The following is a 24,319-nucleotide window of genomic DNA, read 5'->3' as shown; positions in this document are numbered from 1 at the left end:
AACCTTTCCTATTGATAATCCTATGTTTCCTGGAAACCCTAAGACTCAAACTGATAACCCAAGATTGAATGTCACTTGGAGTTCCCCTCCGAATGGTTGGATTAAAGGAAACTTTGATGGTGCTGCTAAGGGAAATCCGGGGAGTGCGGGTTGTGGAGGTGTATTGAGAGATCATATGGGAATAGTTAAAGATGCTATAGCTATCCCTATAGGTTAGACTAATAGTCACATTGCTGAAGCTACGGTGACCCTTTATACTATGGAAATTGTAGTGGATCTGGGATGTCCAAAATTATGGTTGGAAGGTGACTCTTTAAATATTATTAATATCCTTAATAATAAAAGTGCTATCTCATGGTCGATAGAGATCACTATCAAGGAGATTAAATACCTTATTCAAAAATTTGAAAAAGTTGTCATATCTCATACCTTTCGGGAGGCCAACGGTGCTGCTGATTGGGTTGCCAACTATGCTGTCCTAACGAGGCAAATGGTGAGGTGGACCGATGAATTAAATAATCAAGTTGATCTCAAAGCAATTATTCATTATGAAGCTATTCATGCGCAGGTGGGTAAGATTTGAAAAGATTGGAAAGTTAATGATTTCGTGGAGTGATCAAATTATTGCCAGATTTTCTTTCCCTATGAAGTACACTCAAATGAATGCGACGTGGTGTTCGCATGTTTCTCCGAACAAAGGTGTCTCTTTTGGTGGGAAGAAAAATAGTTTTCTTTCCAACCCTCTCTTTCTATGCATCTGGTTTTTCTGGTTTGAATGTGTTTACTGTTCTCTGCTGATGGGGGGTGAACCGCGCAAACAAGAACCAGAAAATTGTGAGGCATGGAAGGCTCACAAGGATGTTTGGAAAATTCTGCAAAAAGGAAAAGTGACTCGTTACATGGAGCGACTCAATGGTTTTGAGCCACACATCACTACAGCTTTCTTTAAGAACTGGTCCAATGAAAAAGTCACTCTCCATGGTGTGACTGTGAAACTTACAGAGGAGTTTATTGCTAAGATCACGGGGCTTCCTACGGAGGGCATAAAATTCACTAAGCAAACTAGTATTTCAAATGCTGCCTACAAAAAGTTTTCGAAAACGAAAGAAGAGGAGAAGCTTCTGGAAAAGAATGGTGATTTCTTTGATGCGAACCAGATAAAGGAGATCTGGAGGGATGTTCTCTGCTGCATCCGTGAGTATTTCATACTTGATGGAAGAAATAAAAGAGTTCATAAATGTCATTTTGTTTTTTTAAATCATTTCAAATATAAAGATAGAATATCTTTCCCCTTCTTTTTGTGGTTTTCTTTACTTAATAGTTTAGAAGCCCATAAGAAAAAGGAATCCAGACCCATTCTTCATGAAGGTTTGATCCTTCTAATTGAGGGATATTGTAAAAATAAGCACATTGCCTCTATTCCCTCTAAGGACAAGAAGAAAGAGCCCATTAAGAGTAAGAAGGGTGACTTTGTCAAAGGTAAAGAAAATGCCCTGATTTTGAAACCCTCTGCCTCTCAAGTTCTTGAGGATGAGGAGTCTGAGACTGATAATTCGGAAAGCTGTGAGAATTGAAAACTTGAGGATGAGGATGATACTGAAACTGGAGAGTTAAGTTCTAATTTGGACGGGTATCCGGAGACTGAAGATAATAATGAAAAAGGAAAAGAGGAAAACAACAGTGAAGGTAATTTTGAACAGAGTAAATCTAATAATGAGGGCAACCAGGTTATTTCTTGTGGGGGTAATAAAGTGGAAGAGAACACTGTTGGGAATCCTGTTGAGAAGAATAAGGAGGACCATACGACTATTACTGCTTCTCTTGTTAAGGGGATAGAGGAAGAAAAAAGGAAGGACTCTGCTCATCCTGAGGACTATGCCGAGGGTTGAAAGGAGGATCAAATGGAAATGGAGGATATCAATGACAATGTCTACTCCCCCCCTCACGAGACTGCTGAAGATGATTGTGACGCTATGCAGAGGGATACCATGCTTACCTTCCTGCATTCTGCTAAGGAGAAAGCCGACACCAGTCTCAAGGTTGATTCTTGGATCTACAATGAAATAATGGGTTTGAAAAAAAAGGTGGAAATTCTGCAACATAACCTAGATACTATCAATGCTAAACTTAGTCATATGGAAGGACAGATGGGAGACATCCCTAACAAACTTAACAACTATGAGCAGAACCTCACAATGTTAATCAAGGAGAGTAGCACTAAGATGGAACAGGTCACCTCGAGTATTTGGGCAGCCGCTGCTAGCTTGGGCAAAAGGGCGAATGAAGATATCATTTCGGCTGAGGGTCTGAGCAAAAGAACTAGGCAGAGCTCAAGGAAGAGTGCTATGAAAGCTGCTGCTACTATGGATGCTGTTTCCATTCAAGAGACTGCTGCAATTGGTAAGGAAGCAGCTAAATTGATCCTGGAGCTGCAATAGTGGCACTGGGGTGGGTTCTCTGGTTTGGTGCCTATCTGGTATTGGTCGCTGGTTGGGGACTTTGGTCTTGGTTTCTGGTTTTTTTATAGTTTAGACTGTTTGTGGTTCCAAGTCCCTGTAAAACCTGGGTTAGTTTGTTTTTGGACTTTTCTAGTGGTTTCAGGTCCCTGTAAAACCTGATTTTGATACTGTTCTTCAGTTTGTTTTAGGTTTTTCCTAGCTGGGCTGTCTTGCTTTATCTTTCCTATTTTTTGTTAAAGGGTTTCAGGGTCCCTTCAAAACCTGCTTTTATCGTAATCTTGCCTATAGCACAATGGTAACTTGTGAGCCTCTCAACAGAGAGGTCTTGGGTTCGAATCCACTCAAGTTTAACACATAATAATTAATCTCAAAAAAATAATAATAATGAATCTAAGCTTAGCTTTAAAAATATAAAAGTAATTTATTATAATTTTAAAAATAATAAGTTGCTTCAAATGTACCACTAATTGTATTTTGTAGAAATCTTTCATTCTTTTGTTAAATATTAATTCGTGATATTCAATATTCAAAAAAGAGGAGACAATTTCCAATTGGTAATCTATAATAGAACTAACAATTTAAATAAATGAGAACATTATTTTTTAGAACTAATTATATTTTTTAAGTCTTTAATTGTATTAAACAATTATTTTAGTAAGATATATTGTAATTGTGATGGGAATATTACTCTGTTTTAGTAAGATAAATTCTACTTTTCTTTTCAAAATTTGGCTACAAATAAACAAAAGAAAATATAAATTTTAAACCATTAATTATCTAAGAACTATTTAACAATATCATTCTTCAAGCAAAATTAATATACAATTAATGACATGAAATGAAAAACAAATAAGGCAAGTAAATGCCGCTAAGTGGCACTTGTTTCTTTTTATGAGCATCGTAATTTCACCAACATTCTTCATTACACATCCTAATAGAGTTTCCCAAATTAACTTTAACATGACCCTACTAGAGTTTCCTCAAGAAACTGACTGAAAATAAACCTTAAATCATTCATATGTAGGACGAATTCATCTCATATATATACCCAATATGGGTCCACTCATACTTGAAATCTCTTCGATTTAGAGCCAAGGAGTGAGGGGCATCCACGCTGTCAAAATCACCTGGGACACGATTCCGACCTCATCTCTTATGATGTCGAAACCTTGCACTCAGCAAAACTTGATCCTTGGCGGACTTTTTATAAGCCATTCAACTTCACTAGTAGATCAAAGGCCCATTGACAATTCATCTCATATTAGGTATAAGAACTGCTTTAATTAGTCCAGGAACCCATGAGCCGAATAAACATCCATACATATCAAGAATCTTTTTTTCCAACATACACATTACATATTAAATTAAAAATATACTTAAAAGAAAAGTAAAATGAAATTTCACAGCATTAACCTCTGAGGCATTGGGATTCGACATTCGACAGCGAAGGGGTATTAAGCAGGGGATAACAGGATGGCAACGTCTTGGTCTGATTGCAGAAGTGAGGAATTGATATCTCCGTTCAGGTGAAGAAGAGTTGATTGAACAGTGTCATTGTTGCAAGCGATGGATCGACAGCCTCACGACTATGCTGCGGCAGCAGCCGCCGCGGCCTTTGCCCAGCAGCAACAACACCATGCACAGCAGCAATTCGTGGGGTTCCAGCAATTGGCAGGGGCGGGGGCAGGCGCAGGTGTTCCTCATTCTCAGGTACCCTTCCTCCCTCAGCACGGTCATCCACTTCAACATCCTTCCATACCAATGCAGTTCCCTCCTTATCACCACCAGATTCTGCCCTACCATCAACACTCGCAACCCCATATTCCTCCCGCAGCCTCTGCGGCGGCCGCCCCCTTGGGGGCTGGACTGGGCGTGGGCATGGGGATGGGAATGGGAATGGGAATGGGGATGGGGATGGGAATGGGAGCAATGAGCATGGGCATGGGAATGGGCATGGGTTTAGGCACAGGAATGCCCCAAGGACAGCCCCAGCCCCACCCACAAGCGCAGCCTCAGTCTCAGGGGTTTTTCAGCCCCTGGGAGCCTCCGCCACCGCCTGTTCCACCTCCCGCTGATGCCGATTTGCAGAAGCGTATCGACAAATTGGCCGAATATGCCGCCAAGAATGGACCCGACTTTGAAAAAATGATCAGAGATAAACAGCAAGATAACCCTGCTTACAACTTCCTCTTCGGGGCTGAAGGAAATGCCTACTACAGATACAAGCTCTGGCTTTGCACTCGCCAGGGGATTTCGCTGCCTCCTCCTCCTCCGCTTGCTGCTGCTGCCTCTATGCAGTTGCACCACTCTCCATCCCCCTCTGCCCCCGCTCCCTTTTCCTCTAGTTTCTATGCGAGTGACCAGCAGCATTCTCAACCAACACCACATTTTAGTCAGCATCAGTCTCAGTCCCAGTCTAGTTGGGGAGCGGATTATGATTATGATTCAGGTAGCAGCAGGAAGTCATTCAAGGGTCTGTCCGGTCCTTTGCCGTCTGACGTGGACGCGGAGCTGCACAATGTTCTCAACAATCTGAGCGGGACAAAGGAGTCCATCAAGGGTGCAAAAATATGGTTTATGCAGAGGTCTCCCTTTGCACCTGCTTTAGCCGAGGCACTCAAAGAACGAGTCATGGCCCTCCATGATGCCGAGAGGCAGCTGCATATCATTTATCTTGCAAATGATATCCTTTTTGACAGGTTTTACATTTGTTTTCCCTTTCCTTCCATTGTATAATATATTTCTAAAGAACTTCATAAGCTGTCTTACAGTTAACGAACTCAGGTGTTTCTTGAATTTCATCAATAAATGAACATAGTTTATGGGATTTGTATTGCCCTCATCTATGCGTTCTTATTCTTACCGTAGGATTGCATTAAGTCCAAATTTGTTTTTTGATGATTCATGTCACACTTACTACTGTCCTCTATTAGAACATCAGCAAAGAGATTTTATTAAAATCTTTTTTCAATGCTTCCTTCTTTTGCTGTTTGATGAGCTCGATGGTCACACGGAAATGATTTATGCACACGATCGTTCTGGGTGATGAGAATAAAACATTAAGATGTTGCAGGAGAAACAAAAACATAATAAATAAGTTTACATGTTTAAATGTTAAAAATTATACACAATCGAATCCAGAAACAGATTACATGTAAAAATGGATTGTGGAAACCTGATAAAATTCATAATAAGTTTAAAAATGATGTTAAAAATTATACACACAATCGAATCCAGAAACAGATTACATGTAAAAATAGATTGTAGAAACCTGATAAAATTCATAATAAGTTTATTTAAGGAAGATAGAATACAAGGAAAAGGGGTATAAAGGGACTACAGATTATCTTAGATTAATGACGCACAAAAGACATTAAGTAAATAATCTAGAAATTTTTTTTTAATGAAAATTGTCTTATTTGGTTGGTCCAACGCTATATATTTCGAAGATTTGTTGTATTAACAATGGTGATTGATGGCACAAAACTGAATAGCTGAATGCTAGATGAGTGCAGAGGTTTTTTTTGTTTGGGTATTATAGAAGATTTGACCTCAACAAAATCTAGGTGCCTAACATGGATTTGGCCATTAATCCAAGTGCCTTTTGGTAGAGAAAACTATTTACGAATATAATAATATAGAAATTTGAAAAGGAGGACACTATAATTTGAGTATTGAACACATATTCACATTAAATATATTAAACAATATGCTGTGTGTACTGAACTATTTTTCGTCAATCTATCAATGATCATTAATACAAGGAAAGGTTTTTTGAAATTGATTTTTTTTAGATTTTTTCTTTTCAAACTTATTAGCTTCTTATCCCAATATTGTATTCTTAATTTCATCTCTGTATTCTGTATTGTCTAAAACCAGATTGTGCTGTATTTACCACACAATACACACCAATTATTCAAAAGTCGTTTCTATACATGGGCAGCTTCATGTATGAATTTTTCAGTTGTTTATGCAATTCTTTCTTTGTTAGTGCCACATGTCACTTAGTTTATACCTGTGTATTCCGAATCAATGCTGGTGGCATTTCTCTTAGAGTCTAATACTTAATAAATTTTTATGAATTAAATGCTTTTAAAACATATCTCTGGAAAATAACTCTGTGAATATTTTGGAATTGACAATTTGAATCACTCTTTCTGATACATAATTCTTTTGTCCCAATGATGATTCGCAGAGACTGGTTCGAAATGTTGAATAAAAAATATTCACAAAGTTGTATTCCAGAAATATTTTTTGTGATTTATTGACTGTGGAAAGATTACTTGAGCAATTAAATGCTTTGCTAGCAGAAGTGGCTCATAGAACTTTGACATTTTAAACTATTGATTGTATCTGAAGCATGCTTCTATATCATTTTAGAGTGGAACTTAACACATCCTCAGCATTTCCAAAACTCGTATTGCAACTGTGTAGGTTTCTTCTCGTTTTCAGAATATTAGCGCGAGTTTCAAATTTTAAGCTATTTAAACAGGCTTATGAGAAGATTATAAAGAAACATATTCTAAACTTCATCTTTTACATTCAAAATATAACCCAATCATTTTCAGAATTTGCTTGTCATTCTGTGTGTTGAGATGTGCTTGTTTGTGCTGAAGGGTAGATTTCTAATCGCCGTACTCTGTTGGCCCAAGGTCTTTACAAAGTGATTTTTTAACTCATGCTGTGCTTGTTTGGGCTTACGGGTAGATTTTTGATTACCATTTTCTGTTGGCCAAGGCCTTTTTAATTCTCAAAGTGATTTTTTAATCCATGCAACTCTTTTTTTAACTGCCGATTGAGTTGAATTCTTCAGGTATGGTAATTCTCAAAGTGTGATGGTCACAATGATTGAGTTTCAATCACAATGTTATTTTTAATGTCGATAGGCATTCTACAATGGCAGAATGGGGGAGTGGATGGTGTGAGCGTGTTAATGTTAACTTTTACCCTTATAGGTTAAATTTGACTACCATCTACATGTCAAAAGTTTAAATCTTATTATAAATAGAATATACTTTTAAAAATAATTTAATAAATACCATATAAAATATCCGTTTAAATTATAATATTTGGAGATATAAATTATCTATTTTTTAAGAAATTAAAATAAAAAGCTTAGTAAAAAACTAAATAAATGGAGATAAAGGAAAAATAAATATTTTTAGATGTAGTAAATTAAGTTATAATTATTTTGTAGTGGATAGCTATCGGCATTTCTTTAGATAGATATATTTAAGATATCTATATTAGTTATAAATGTTTCCAAGGTTCAAAAATTTGTTAAAAATAATGCTGAATCTATTTTTGTCCATGTGACAAGCTCAGCCAATTCTCAAAGTTCAATTAACATTGTCGTTGACCTTCTTCATAATGCTCAACATTCTCTAAAAAAGAGACATTTTTACCTGATTTGTTTTAATTTTATATAAATCATGTATGTATTGAAGCCAAGGTTGATTTAATCTCTAAGAAAACCGAGGAATAAAACAAATCTAGATATAATTTAAAAACATATAAAGCATAAGTATCAATAGCATATAGAGGTGGAGTCAAGTTTATAACTTATATGCCATGTGTCCATGATGGTGCAACTCCTCTATGATGCATTGGGTGACCTTTATCCTTGCAAAGTCCAATTCATGCACATGCATAGATAATACCAAATAAAGTACCCTTAGCAAGATAAACTAATTCTATCTTTAGTTGAGTATATTAGTCTCCCTCTCTTAGGTTAGACGAGTCCAAGTTTTTGTAGAAATTTGCTAGAAGGGCCAATCTATAGATATATAGTTATTTACTTATTCCAATCAACAAGGAGAAGTGACACACCTTGCCTATCTTTTTAGAAGTCTAACATGATATGAATGACTGATTATGGTTGCCTATTATATCCTTCCAAGCACTTATGGAAGGGCAACTTGTTTGACCTAGTTAAATGTGTTAGAGATGCTTGAATGTAGAAAGGGAAAAGTTGATTGTTTTACGTGTTAGAATATGTGTTCTATGCTTAGATATCGATGTGCGCCTTCAAAAGGTGGAGGCAGAATCAGAAGTGTAGGAATGCAGATTTTGATTAGGGTGCCTTGTGGATGCTTCCCGATAGCACATACTGGACGCCTAGATGCATTGTAGATAGTTGGACATCTATTGTGCATTCGAGTGCCCAGGATGTGCTATGGATTGTCTGGCATCCACAAAACATCTGGGCACCTAGGATGCACTGTGGATGATTAGGCATCTATAATGCATTTGGTCGTCCAAGATGCGCTTCTAGGAAGCATCCATAGAGCACTCCAGTGCCTCCACTAGCATTGGGGGGCCCAATTTGGGAAAAAACACACTTTTGAGCCAAAAAAAACCTTTAAAGCACATTAAAACTTGTGTAAATAATAACATATTTTATTCTCTTTTGTTTCTCGTAAACCCTAAAATCCCTTTAAAAGAGGCCATTCATTCATTTTTCATCTCATTTTTTTTTGCTGTTGGGCTTTCTTCTCATTTCGTCTCCATTTTGGCATTTTGGAGGCAAGGTGATTATTTTCAAAGAGGATCGTTTGTGGGGAGTGAGATTGTTAGAAATAGGGAATACAAAGGGGAGGGGGTGTGAGTCAGTATTCCAAAACTTTTTGCGCAGTTATGGATATCAGAAATAAATCATATACATGCATAAACAATTAAATTGAATAGCAATAACAAGCATCCTACAAAGAAACCCAAAACACCATATTTTGTTGAGTAGGGAAAAACTCTGGCCAAGGAAAAACCTTGGTGGGGATGGTACCCATAAAATGATCCACTAATTAGAAGTACTTTGTGAAAGGTTTTGACTTTGTTAAGAGTATATTACATACATAATGTATCTGTCCTTGTTAGAGGACTTGACCCTGCTAGAGGTCTCAACCCTATTAAAAGTTGTATTGCAAAATGATCTCATTGATCTACAACAATATACAACTTTACAAGTAGTATAGATAAATGCTAAAAGCTGACTATGCTGATATCTTAAATATTTGATTAGTCCCTTGCTGTTCCTTGCATCTAATGATGCCCATATACCTCTGCTTTGTTCTTATCATCAAAACATACTTTAACCAACATAAACAAAACTCGCATATCACAATCATAACATAGCATAAGCATTGACAACTTTCCTTATCAAAATATTTTGCCTTTATACCCTTTTCCTTAACTCTTTGTTTAGTTGGCCCAAATTATTAATAAACACGTTACCAAAACACAATATTAAAATCTACTAAGTGAGGGTTAACATCTACGATGTCATCCCTTCATTCCTATATCCTTAAATTGACAAGTCAATTCAACATCTTAGTCAAAATGACCAATTTGTCTTGTGTGCTCTGCTTTTGTGATAAGAAACTGTTAACTGATTTTCCATCCAAAACCTATGCCAACTATCATACTAACATAAGGAAACATAGATATATCAAGTAGACTATTATTCTACCATATCCTAGAGTTATAGCTCTGTAGGTGCATCCAGTGAGGCTTGCCGAAAAAAATAATCTACCTATTTCTCTGTTTTTCCTTGTGGCACTTAGGCAATTTCTTCAATCTACCATACTAAAACTATATCTTCAGCATAAGTGAACTTAACTAAGTATAGTGTTGCCATTAATTGCAACATTTAACTACTTGCCTCAGCCAACTTGCCGATAGAGATAACTTCCACGAAGGAATAATAAGCATTTAAGGTAAGCATTTGATCCCATTCTTGAGTTCTTTAATAATTTGTTTTGAGATTTTGATGATTTTTTTCAAGTTTGGGAAGAAAATTTTCAATTTTTTTTTCTTTTTCTTTTTTAAAAGAAATAAGCTTAGCTATCTATTTTAATATATTTGTATCATTTTTTTGCACTTGTATGTTTGATGTTCATAGTTTTTTTCTAATTAAAATTTATATAATTTCTTATTGTAGCAAGAAATTACATTGTATTGTGCAAGAATGACCTCCACTAGTAGTCAAAGTTCATTGGGAGGGCAAGGAGCCAATAGTTTCAAAATTGATGTAGGATCTCTTTTACGGAGACATACCACAAGATTATTACAGGTTTTAGGAGGTGGCTCATATATTTGGAAGTGTAATGTCTGTCAAAGTAACAAAGGCAAACCATTCAATAGCTCATACTCTTGGGTCAAACTTCATTTTATGGGCCTTGTTGGCCAAGGAATGAGAATGTGCAAAGGCAAAGATGGGAAGGGGATGTCTAATGGACAAATAACAAGACATAGAAAATAACAAGAAGTTGCTGATAAATTGGTTAGAAGATTAAAAAAAGGTTATTATCAACCTCCTTTTGGAAAGAAAAAAATGCAATTACCCAATGAACCAATTCTATCATCCAAATATCCATTTTTGCAAAAGAGGACCATTGAACATGTCATTTAAAAGGCAAGAGATCTTGCTGATTAAACCATTCCTCACTACCTCTATGCGAATGGTCTTCCTTTCAACTTGGTGAGATCACCATATAAGAAAGATATGGTAGCAGTCATCAATAAAGCACCGACTGATTACACAAGTCTTGGGTACAGAAATATACATCTCTAGAGAGATCTCTTCAACTAATTTGGAATCCTTGGAAAGCTTCGGGTGTTTCTATTGTTTCTAATGGATGGAAAGATATAAAAAAGCGATCATTGATTAATGTGATTTAGTGTCATCCAAAGGGGCAATGCTTTTGAAGGCAGTTGATTGGGAAGGGGAAGTGGAAGATTCACAATTCATTTTTAGAATTCTCATTGAGGTCATAGATATTGTGGGTATTGAGAATGTGGCCTAGGTGATTATAGATGATGCCACAAATTGTAGGGGTGCAATTGCTTTGGTTGAGGGGCCCGTATGACCATTTTTTTGGACATCATGCACAATACATTTCCTCAACTTGGTCATGCAACAAATTGACATTGAAATAGATTGGGTGAAGCAAATATACCAAGAGGGCGAAAAGATACATATGCTTGTGACGAACGATCAAATGTCACAATTGATATTCAGATAATTCTCCAAATTGGAGTTGTTGAAGGTAAATCGTAATTACTAAATTTAATCAATTTATTTAATTTTAATAAATGTTATGGCATGTTCAAATATTAAATTGTATATAACTTTGCATGGTATTTATTATCATATTGTTATTAACTCGTTAAGGTTACTGAGATCCGATTTCCATGTCATACTATTGTCATGAGATGACTTGTCAAGGTGAAAGAAGCATTGAACCAAATGGTTATTTCTCATTAGTTAGATTAATGGAAGGCTTCAAATTCATAGAGGGCCCAAAATATCGAGGCATTGGTCTTGTATGACAATTGGTCGACTCATGTGCAATTTGCATTGGATTTCACCAAGCCTATCATGACTATGCTCTGCTTTGCTGATATAGATCAATCTTTGTTTGGGGGATCTCTATGTTGGCATGGACACAATGGTAGAGAAGGTAAAAACTTGCCTTACAAATACATGAGAATGACCCTACAAAATGTGAAGCCTTATGCAACAAGGTGGAAACAATCATTCATTATTGTTAGGAAAATATGACTACCCCATTGCACCTTCTTGCATTTGCCCTATCTCCGAGTTACTATAGTGGGGAAATACTTGCTATGCTAGATAGAGTAGCACCAGATGTGGACGAAGAAGTTGCTAATGGGTGCTACAAAGCTTTTGCAAGAGTCTTTAAAGATGATGAAATGCACAAAAAAGTTAGGCTGCAATTTGGCTTATTTGTCTCAAGAGCAAAGCTTAGTCCAATTGGAATAAAGGACCAAAATGACATGGGAGCTAACACATGGTGGTACCTCTATGGTCAACAATTGAAGTATTTGCAATCTCCTAAAATAAGATCCTCTCACAAGTAAGTGTTTTTTTGTTTACTACTTGTATTCTATAATTGAGCGCTTATAATTCTTTAATTTGCTTTTCATATGAATGTTTAATTTTGTGAACATTGTTCAGTTTGCAAGTTCTTCTGCTATTGAATGGAATTGGAGTGCATAATCCTTTATCCACTTATTGAAGCGTAGCCAATTGGGCTCAAAAAAAGTTGAGGATTTGGTTTACTCTCATACTAACTTGTGTCTTTTGTCACGTAAGGAGGATCATTGCAAGGGGCAACTAAGCTCTGGGATGTAGCCCCTGGGTGTGCTAACTTGGATACAGTGCTTGAGGATCTTACTACAATCATAGATGATGTTGATGATAACATCATGACACATGTTGCATCTAGCGCAAGTGGAACGGTTTTGGATTCAAATGATCTTGAACTTATAGCAATTGGAGATGACAAGAACGTGGATTTTTCTTGAGAATCCTTATGATTTTGAATTTGATTAGTGAATCTTGAATCTTGATTGATGAACATTGAGTCAAGAATTAAATTTTGATTTTTTGATTGTAATGATTTTCTGATTTGGATTGGAATCGTGGACATAGACATAGATGATATGGCTTATCAGTTTTTTCAATTTGAATATCTGAACTCCTAGGAAGTCCTAGTGCTTCACCTCTGTGAGCATCACCTAGATCCAATGAGTGCTAAGTGTTCCATTTATTCTCATGAGAGCTGGAGTCATGTGTGAATCACTACTCATGATACATGGGTCAATGAGTTTGACTCAAAAACTACACAGTTAAATCTTGATAGCAATATCACTATCTGTGAACTATTAGATACCTTGATCAATGGTGAAGTATCATACTATCAAATGATTTAGTTTTGTATTTTTCTTGCATTTCTTTGCGCGCGCACACAAACAAACGCATCCAAGCCCCTCGCCCCCCCCCCCCAAAAAAAGGCTCATCTATGCTCTTGATTCTCGCACCCGCATCCGCATCTGAATTGACAGCATAGGTTCTTTGTGTTAGGGATGTTTGGAGACAAGAGGTGCTTAGGTTGATTAAACATGTTGGACCATGAAAGTGGGGGAGTAAGTGAGATGCCATCAAGAGTTGCATGGAGATATGTTTATGAGGAGGTCATGGGAGGTCTTATAAGTTGGTCTGAGGTACCGAAATTTCCCAAGGAGTAGGTTGTCATGAAGTGTTATCAGCTGCCCATGAGGCACCACAATCTGGTAAATGTGATGTGAGGCTGATGCACAAAAAAGCTTGTGCAAATAATTCAACAACCATTTTGCTTTGTACTTTTTTCTGTTCAAGATGCTTAGCCTATCCACTAGTAAATTAGGCATAGTTTCCATGTGAAAGAAAACTGATAGAAACCTATAGCAGCATTTAAAGTGATGAAGTGAAATGTTGAAACAAAAGAAATTCACTTTGAGATGGGATTGGCATTACTACCAAGTGCTGTTTTTTTGTAGTGTTGTTGTATCACTATTTATCTAGTATCCGAGAAATGATAGGCAATGCAAGTAGTATAATTTATAGTCAGCTCTTTGTGAGGATGATAAGACTTGTTTGTGAGTACAAGTTGATCTTGTTCTTGTCAATGAAGTTTGACATATTTTATTGTGGTTAAAAAATACATAACAAGTTTTGTCGATGAATGTTCATAGCAAGCATTAGCATGTTTGTAGGTCATCTTGAATGTGTACCGTTTCCTTTAAATACCATAACTTGATTTTGATGAAGTTGGCCATGACTTCATGAGGAAGTTGCATAATTGTTACATAGTCTTGTCACCAATTTTCTAAGGGTTTGTTGTCTTGGATTTCTCGATCAGGTTGAGCAAGCCATCAAACTCATCTAGCATGTGCTACTCAACAACTTCATTGCTCAAAATACTGGAGAATAAGTGGTAGTTGATGTAAGGGTATTGAACAAATCCATCCCTTGTATATTGTAGTTGATGTAAGGCCATGACTTCATGAGGAAGTTGCATAATTGTTACATAGTCTTGATACCAATTTTCTAAGGGTTTGTTGTCTTGGATTTCTCGGTCATCAAACTCATCTTGCATGTGCTAATCAACAACTTCATTGCTCAAAATACTGGAGAATAAGTGGTAGTTGATGTAAGGGTATTCAACAAATCCATCCCTTGTATATTGAAGTTTTGAAGAATTGTTTAACATGTGTTGTTACATCTGCATTACCATTGAAGGATATTGTGGGGATGATGGACTCAAGTGAGCTATATTGGGTGCTAGTGGCTCGTTTTGGAATGAATGGACTAATGTTGCTTGAGATGATGACTAGTTTGAAGCAAGTGCAGCTATTTTCATTGCAAGTAAGTGTCTTTGTGCATGGAGTAGCCTGTCTGTGAAGGATAGGATATTAATGGGGTTAGGGATTGTGTGTTGAGCCATGCTTGGGACCTAATTTACTGGTTCAAGTTCAGGTTCGAGGAACCAATTCGTGGGTATGGCAAAATTTTGATATGGGGTTTGGGTTTGTTAGTACCAAAACATGTAAAAGTTATATGTATACATGTTTATGCACAATAGAAGAATGAGTTAAGATTAGAATGCGACATAGTATCATAAAAACAACAAAAACACGATAAACTTGCAATCATAGCATCATATCTATAATCAAAAGAAGTAATAAAATAATATTGAGTTCAAGTATCATTATTTTGACTATCAACAATTTGAAATTTATACTAAGTTTCAATCATCCAATGGACTATCTAAATCTTCATCTTCTTCTTCTTCTTCTTATTCATCAGAGGCATTAGTTGATGCACAAACAATGCCAATGTCACTGGGATCAGTTGCACTAATAACATTCCTGCTTTCCAAGTTGATAGATGTTTATAACTTTTTCATTGTACAGAGGGATTGTTTGTTTGTAACATCCTATTTGAAAAATGTTATATAAATAGTTTGCAACTCACTTCATCTATTGAAGATATTGTTCAAAGTTAAAAAAATTAAAATATGATTTATCTCTAGATAGAGCTTCCAATAAACCGGACATGGGTCATTACCAGCGGTTGGATATAAAAATTTCACTAGAAGAAATCTTGAGGGCTAGTTTAATTTGATGCAATAAATATTTGAACTATAACAATTTTTGTTTTGTAATGTTAAAAATCTTTATTCAAATTTTGTAATAATCATTTTTTGCATTACATTATAGAATATTTCTCAATGGAACTATACCTGGTTCGCACTCGGTCTGTTCGGATCTGCCTTTGTTCGACCTTGGTTCGACTAGGTTTGGCCTGGAGGAACCAACCTACCTGGGTTCGAACTCAATTGGAACCCAATGTGAACTGGGACCAGGACCAAGAACCGGTTTGAAATTTGCCTAGTTCGAAGGGCCAGGAGGAGAACTGGGTAACTAAGCTTGGGACTATGGAAAGGTGACATATTTTACTGCAAGCAGGTGACAAGGTTCAATATTGTGTAGTCTTGGATATGTGGTTGTAACAGTTTCAACTATAGTTGAAATGTCTTTGTCAGGTTTGTGTTTGAGGATTTTATTTTAATCTAGCATGAGAAAACCAGTCTTGTTTCAGTATGTTTTTGATGTGATATTTGGCAGAACTATATAAAGGAACATAGTATGTAGGCTAATGACATGCAGTAGTTAGTGGGAGCGGCTTTTACCCAAGTTACCGATAGGGTTGGACAAAGCATCAACTTTGCCTTTAATATGATGTTAAGAGCTCACAGGATGTTGTTTGGAGAGAACCTATTAAGTATTAGAATTGGATCAAATAATGTCTGCGAAGTTTAATGATTTATGCTACCTTGATTTTTATTTGGAAGCACGTGCTAAAACATTCAAAATATTCACCCGGTCTTTATTTTCCAACAATATAAACCACACTGAATTCTGTAATGTCCCCTTCTCTGTGCTAGCCATAATGGCGCCTAGTTGGTCTATCTTTCCATCCAGATAGGCTAATGACATATGATTTAGGATGCCAACCAGTCACAATAGTTTTGGATTCAGTTGAGGAGATTTTAAATGATAAATACTAAGGTTAAAGTCACTTTATTTTATTAAACTGAAATATAAAGTACTTCATTATTCAAAGTCACTTTATGACAAAAGGACTTAAGTGACTAAAAGACGAAATAGTCTTTTATCCCACATTGCTAAGGTGTTCGAACCTCTCCTCATTTTGAAGTTATAAAGGAAAGCATTTTGCATTGGGATGGGGACCATGAAAAGTTATGTTATTGGAAATTCCAAAAAAGGTTGCTTTAATGTGACTTGGCTATTTCTTGAGGGCGAAACCCCTTGAGAAAAGAGGAAGACTGGACGTAAACCTAGTCACTCATACTTCATTCTGGACTAAGGATTCGGATTGTTGCATTGGACATCCGAAGTGAACTTGGAGTCTCTACCGTAGGAGGAAGGAAATTAGATACTGAAGGTGACTGTCTGAGTTACCAATGTGCAGGCCATAACAGCAGACGTGGTTTACTTGGCAGGCAGAAGAGTGAGCATTTCATAACCGAGAACAGGGTGAGACTTAGCGTGAACCCAACTCACTATTCTCACGGGTCTCTATCACAGTCGGCTCCTGCCTTAGCAGCACTTCACAGCAGGGATTAACGTAGGAGTTTGACAGTAACGATTGGCACTAGATGCTTGTTCCACAGTAGAAACACCGCACGGGACTTCCTCTCGACTGAGATAACAGGTGGCAGGTGATGGGAGAAACAATATACGTGAGCTGGAGATGACTGCAGATAGGTCCAAGAGGTCTAACAGTGACCTCTTTCAGCAACGCCCAGGCTGGACTCTCCTTCAACAGTCAGCATTTCCCTGTTGGAAACCGGGTCTATTGTGATCAATGTTCAACCCTAGCAATATGTATGTATTTTACAGCCTCTTAACGCATAGTTGTTCTCTTGTTTGGGAAGAAGATAATGTTTGATTAAATCTTCTCAGCCTGTTTGTATTGCAATCTTCATTTACGTATTTATCACTACATGAGAGTTTCAAACTTATTGATTCCAACTGTTAAGTGGCCACTATCTATTGGTAAAAACAATGGTTAATCTGCACTACGTTGGTACTGTTAACTGATCAAATTCAGGTATCTCTTAGCTGTTTGTTAAAATGTTTGATAAGTAAATCAATTTCTATAGTGAAAGTGAAAAAGGGAAATCTGCAGTGGTATGACAGTAGTAACCTTGCTTAATGTCTTCATTCTTATGACAACTGTTTGACAAAATTACTGCTAGTCAATGTTCACTTTAGCTGATCAAAACCAGCAGGGTTTCTTACAAATTTTGAGTTGCAAGTCAAGAGTTATGGATTTTGAAAGTGAGATCTTAAACAGGACAGCTTTTAAATATGAAAGTAAAGCTGTACTGGATCTGATATAAGTAATTTTGCCTTCAGTAAATATATAGATTTTTGTCTGACTACTTTATATCGGTAAAATGAGAGCCCCATATACTTTCTGCCATGTTACCAATCCACCAGCTAAGATATTAAAATGAATGCCAACCCCTAGAATAAATAGACACTGCTAAAGAACAAAGCTAGAAAAGTTGTGGTTGAGATTTGCTCTGCCATAGAAATCAGAGGAGCTGAGAATGTCAAAGTTGGGTGGGAGCCTGTGAAGTTGCTGACTGCATGGGCAAGACAATGTGAAGTCGTTCAAGTTGAAAGAACCATAAGTAAAATGTGTCCCAAAAATGTAAATGAACATGTGAAAAACCCTAATTTTTGGTTCACATTCGGGTATAGATTTGAAGTTTTTCGTTTAAAATACGACAAATATTTATTCCCCTTTTTTGTACAGCTGGGTAAGGCTGTATACATATATACATGTGTGAAAGATATATAAAAATCCTCATAATTTGTAAAACTAAAAAAAAAGAAATAATAATAACAATTTATCTACAATTTCTGATACAATATACATAATTCAAATGGAAGCTTTATTTTTTTCTATCGATAACAAGGTCAAATTTTTATTATAAGAAACCGGGTTTTAGCCTGGCTCAAACTAGTGGTAGTTACAATAGAGAACAACCTTTCCCATAAAAACATTAAATCATTGAGGACTTATTAACAAGTCCGAGGGTTAAGTTCTGTTAAATGCTCCACCTTTCCAATGTGAGCGTAAAATCATATCAAAGCCTCCCTTCTTAACCTTCTTGTCCCTTTTCCCCTTAATTAATTGCCATCCTTCTTACTTTTTGGCTTCCTTTTGTCTCATCAGGGGCTCTTCCTTGGAAAACCTTGTGTCCCTCTCATGGGCCAAGAACACCTTTGAAATAATTCCTGCATTTCCAAGGCTCCCACTAGCAATAACACACTCTTTCCACCAGCATCGGGATATGAACCCTTATGCCCTCTGCCATAACAGTAGACTCAACCATGTTTGCCTTCAATGTTTCTTGTATTTCATTGGGGCCACCACAAAATTTATCCTCAATTGTGATCTTTGCAGCCTCACTTGTCATTTTCCGTTGAGACTACTCTTCTCCCAAGCCTATGCCCACCTCAGATTTTCTAGAGGATTTTGAAGCTAAAATTTGTTTGGAGGCCAATTCAGCATCTTTTGAAGCCACCTCTAATACTATATTATCTTTCTCCATTGAGTAAAATTTAAATGATTCATTCTTCCACCAAGTTATCTATTTAAGCACTCTTTTCTTTGGGCAGCTCGCAGCCACATGCTTCATTTGAAAGCATCTTCTACATCTAAATGGAATTACTATGTAATCCACTGGCTGAATCCACTTACCATTAGTTATTTTTATTATAACATTACTAGGAGGGCTTTCATAATATCCAACTCAGCCAAAATACGTGCGTAGTATAGTCATTTTTTGGGATCCCTCATCCACAAATAAAATTACCCAAAATGTTCCCAATCGCTTCCACACAAGACTCCAACCAGAATTGAAGTGGTAGGCTTGGGAGTCTTACCCATAGGGGATTCTAGTTGAAAGATTCGGTGATAGGATTGAAATCAAGATACCATGGCTTCAACAGTAGTGTATATTTATTCTCCTAGTTCTAAAGGTAGTCACAAAAGATTTCTTTTGTCTAGCTCATTGGCAAAGGTCACGACAAAAAAACTATGGGCTTCTGGATAAATTGAACATTTCCATCCTAAATGAGCCCCCACTTCTCTTAAATCCAATTGTACAACTCTCCTAGGGTGGGCCAAAACCCCCTAAATCTCCCAATCAAACTTGTCTTTATGAAATATGTTCCATTTTCTACTACCTCTCTCCCAACCTATTTATCAAGGCAAGTTGATAATTTATCTACAAGCTTTTCAAAACATATTGTGCTTATTATATCATTACATTCTCTTTCTTAGCATTGCTTCCACGTACAAACCTTGTTCTAAGTTTGCACTACCCTTCTCCTCGACAATATGACAATTTGTCCTAGAACTACCTTTGGCTCCATTCTTGGTCTTAAAAGGATCCCCCATCTTGCTGTTGGAGAGCCCTTGAAAACCCCACTTACAAATGGGGGCAGAGGAAGAGTCAGCTAGTTCAAAACCCTTGAAATCATCTCATTGCATTCTTTCCAACAAATTGCCCTCTTGTCAAGTACAATGGAAGTCACCCTTTCACAAATGTGGTGATGCCTAACTTAGAACATGCCACGCTTTATCCTTGCCGCCGACTAACAAAGGGCGCATTAGAAGATGAATTTGCGAAACTCTACATAGGTGTATTGGTTTCAACGCGGTTATCAAAACCCCTATGTTTGGCTTTCCTTTCGTCAATGCCTTGCAAATAGACCTGCAAACTCTGCCAAGAGCAAAACTCCCTTCACCCAAGAGATCCTTTGTTTGGCCTACCCCTCAATTTACCTTGAAACACTGCCACATGGGGCCAAAAAGCTCTAGAAATAGTAACATACGCAACTCTATTTTCTCAAGACAAAGATACCCTAGGTGTGGCAATAGTTGCGGATGCCATTACATAAATGCCACTATTATATAACGTGTTCTCCTATTTTTATGTCAGATGAAAGCTTTTTTTGATGGGTAATGGACTGAAGCTGAGATTAATTATTATTTGTTAAGCTCAAGTAGACTTGAACCCAAGACCTCCTAGATGAGAGGTTCACAACTTACCATTGTGTTGTAGGTTGTTGCTTGTCAAATGGAAGCTTCTTTCGTAGAAATAAATATTTTTATTCAATATTAGGTATATTGAATATAATAAAACTATAAACTTTTAATTATTATTTAATTTTATTAGCAGGATATGACATTCAACTTTCTTCTAGCAATGGAGTACTCATGCCATATAAAATTAAAAGGGAATGAAAATATTATTTGCACCAGGTCTAAACTTGTAGTTTGTCACAAGAATGCCAAATCTGAGGATAAAAGTGGTGGTAATGGCAAATTAAATGGTAAATAAAGAAAGTGAATCTGAATTTGATAATGAAGTGAAAACCATTTTTGAATAAAAAAAATTGTTTGCTCAAGTCAAACTCATTATCAAATGGCCTATAATTGGTAGGATACTTGATTATAGATGTTTTGTGCGATTTAATTGTGATTTTTTTATTGCAGAACTCCCTCCACCCAAGAGATCCTTTGCTTGGTAAGGCATCACTACCCCACAAGTTACCTTGAAACACTACCACATGGGGCCAAAGAGCCCTAGAAATGGTAACATACACAACTCCATTTTCCTGAGACAAAGATACCCTAGGTGTGGCAACACAATTGCAAGATAACAATGCAATGAACCACATGCAAGTAGCTTAAAAAGCCACCTTGTGTGAATGCATTGATTGCACTTGTCCATAACCAACACCACTGTACTCTGCAAACATGGAAAGTCATCTTGATTAAATTGGAGGAGCTTGGAATGGGAACTAAGGACAAATGAAGTGGCACTCCTTTGAGTGCCATTAAGTCATTGATTTGATGGGCCACACGACAATGTCATATCAACTACCATTTTAGCGACTTCATATACTAGTTCATTGCTTTCAAAATAAATGTGTAGTCACAAAGCCATGAAATTTTCAATCTCCTCTGGGATCTTTTGAAGCTTTTTCAAGAGCTTCCAATTAGGCGTATGCCTTGTGAGGTTGACATTTGGGAGTGGCCTCCAAGGTGAATATTGTCACGTTTTAAATACTTGCCTGCTCACATACCAAGAAGAGATGCATGAAATGTATGATTTGAGCAATATAAATACACAAAACCCGAAGAACACTTGCATGCAAGAACTTGTCACAAAGAAGAAAAGACAAAGAAGAGGTAAGGGTTTGCTTTGAAAATATGGAAAATTATATTATCAGATTGAAAAGATGAGAGGTATTTACAAAAGATCAATCCTTATAGAAGGAGATCGGAAAACCTAAAAGGAAACCCTAAGAGTTAAACGACATTTAATAATTACTAATTAATTATTAAATGGAAATGCAAGTGCATAAAGGGAAATCTGAAGAAGGGAGTAAAGGTAATTTAACAAATGAAATGAAATTAACTTTTTACTCTAACACACCCCTTAAGATGAGCAACAATGTAGCTACAAACATTGCAAGAAAAAGCAAGGAAACTACAATGCTGAAAGCAAAACTTGGGTCCCGACAACAAGGCATGATGATGTACCCAATCACAACCAAATCTCTATGAAACAGAGAAATAGAGAAAACCGAGTGGGAAAAACCCTACCCCAAAAAGAGATAGAAAGGGATGCACAGATAAAATATCTCAAGAGACTCTCTCAAGACCATAAGTACAATGAAACCCCCCATGATAGAAGCTTGAGACTCCATAGCCCCCCCAGAATGGTAGAATTGTTGTGTCGATGAACATACCAATGTCACTCCAATTTGAAAGAAACAAAGGCAGTGAACAAGGAGGGTGAAACACCTGAATGTAAGGTGAAGCTAGAAGTCCTAGTTGATGCTCAAAGGAGAATACATGAGAATCCTAAAATGGAATTTCCAATGGAGGTGTGATAACATGCGTGTTGAATCTCTCATCTGAGAGATGTGTGTCCTTGGATATATCCTCAACAACTGCAGTAGGTGGCTCGATGACTGGAGTTGTAATGATAGGCAATGCTGAAGAGCAATCCTATGCAATGGATGGAATTTGAATAGGAGGTGGAGGTGTAGAAGTCACAACACTGGTCTTAGGAACAACACATAAGTTCAAGTGACTCGACTTCACCTCAGTAGTGTCTCGTAAAGGAGAGTGAGTCTCCGATAGTGGAGATGGTGGACCAAAATGATAGGAGTATAGGCAGGAAGAATGATCAATAGTCTTGGTAGCAACAATATTGCTTGTCTCATTATCTCTGATGTGCACTAAATCTTGTGCAAACTCAACTGTCTTCCTTGTCCCACTTTGTGTAATCTGATAAATAGGGAGAAGGTTAGAGGACAAAAATGGAACACAAAGTACATCATGAAATGTACCATCATCAATGGCAATAGAACCTTTCCCACATACAGTCATAACAATGTTGTCCACCATAAAAATGTGTGGAGTAGGAGAAGCCTCAAAAGAAGAGAACAAATCCCGAGAAGATGCCATATGGTGTGAAGCACTTGAATCTAGTAACTATTTAGAAGAGTGTGGAGTAGTAGTTGCACATAGTGCATGACCCTTTCCTATATCTTTACCATATGACTGAAATGATGATGATGAAGAAGATCTGTGAGAAGTAGAAGGAATATCAATGTTGCTTTTCTGAAGGAGAGCCGTCAAACCTGAAACCTGTTTGGCATAGCCATTTAATTTCTTCTCATAGCAACGTGACATCATGATTGGGCTTATTACAATAAGTACACTTTGGTCTTTCTGGCTTCGGTTTATCTCCCTTGGGAGGAGGTGTGCTTGATGTGATGTGAGGGCTAGAATTAATCTGAGACTCTGTAGGATGTGACTTCTATTTCTTCTCCTTCGTCCTAGATGACCGAGCTACCAATGCATAAGTCTGTGAGCCTATTAGAGAATCCAACTAAGAGAGCTTAGCTTGCTCTCAAGTCAAACGATCACAAAAAACCTCAAAGGATGGCATGGTAAATCTAGTACCCAAAGCTAGAATCAATCTGAGATTGTAGGATGTGACTTCTGTTTCTTCTCCTTCATCCTAGATGGCTGAGCTACCAATGCATAAGTTTGTGAGCCTGTTAGAGAATCCAACTGAGAGAGCTTAGCTTGCTCTCGAGTCAAACAATCACAAAAAACCTCAAAGGATGGCATGGTAAATCTAGTACCCACAACATCTTTGGTGGAATAAAAGGTAGAAGCAAAAATCTGAAAGTTTCGACGAAGCTTAAAAAGAATCAGGTAAATGCACTCAGTGTTAGTCTTGGTTTTCCCACAAGCTTGCAATAAAGATCTTTGTTGTTTGAACTTCATCAAGAAGTCCTCAATGGAATGAAAAGAATCCGGTACAAGAGAGGTAAGCTCTGCCTCAATCAAAAGTGCCCTGAACTCATTCACTATACCAAACAAGCCATTAAGCTTGGTCCACATAGCTAGAGGGGTATTGCACCCATCAAGATGAAACTGTAGATTGTTGGGTACCTGTAAAGCAATCAACCCTATTGCCTCGTCCATCTTGTTCCTGTGCCACATGACCTCAAAAGGCCTTTGTAAAACTGGCTCCACTGCATCTAAACAAGACCACAACCCTTTTGACCGGAGAAGCCGTGTCATCAGGGACTTCCATGTGTGATAGTTATGAGGGGTCAGAAGTTCTAGATAAGAAGAGGTTTCAACCATTGTTTTAGAAGGTGTTGGATTGTTTTTTGAAAAAGTTCTGGTTTAGTGATGTAAATAACATAAACAATAATACGAAACACCCCCCACAATACAAAAAACCAAACCCTACCTGTTAGAAGGAATGCGTTAACAAGAAGAGAGCAAAAACGATTCATTTTGAGAATCACATGTACTTTTGAGAAATACTGATGAAAATAACAGAAAATCTGGATAGGGCTTGAGAGGTTTC

The 24,319-nt window shown here is 37.1% G+C and overlaps 1 protein-coding gene across 1 annotated transcript in view; it reads left to right on the top strand.

The window, feature by feature from the left end:
- The first annotated feature begins 3,863 nt into the window (after positions 1-3,863).
- Positions 3,864-24,319, top strand: part of LOC149562052 (SWAP (Suppressor-of-White-APricot)/surp RNA-binding domain-containing protein) — a 42,621-nt gene continuing 22,165 nt past the window's right edge. Inside the window, exon 1 of the mRNA XM_089825594.1 lies at positions 3,864-5,158. Coding sequence (XP_089681720.1) covers positions 4,026-5,158 — 1,133 coding nt within the window. The 5' untranslated portion in view covers positions 3,864-4,025. The remainder of the gene's footprint in view (positions 5,159-24,319) is intronic.

Source organism: Cupressus sempervirens, chromosome 4, assembly GCF_028749045.1.
Source record: "Cupressus sempervirens isolate cs-2001-9-10 chromosome 4, ASM2874904v1, whole genome shotgun sequence".
In the NCBI taxonomy this organism is placed as follows: Eukaryota; Viridiplantae; Streptophyta; class Pinopsida; order Cupressales; family Cupressaceae; genus Cupressus; species Cupressus sempervirens.
This window is presented reverse-complemented; position numbering and strand designations above follow the sequence as displayed.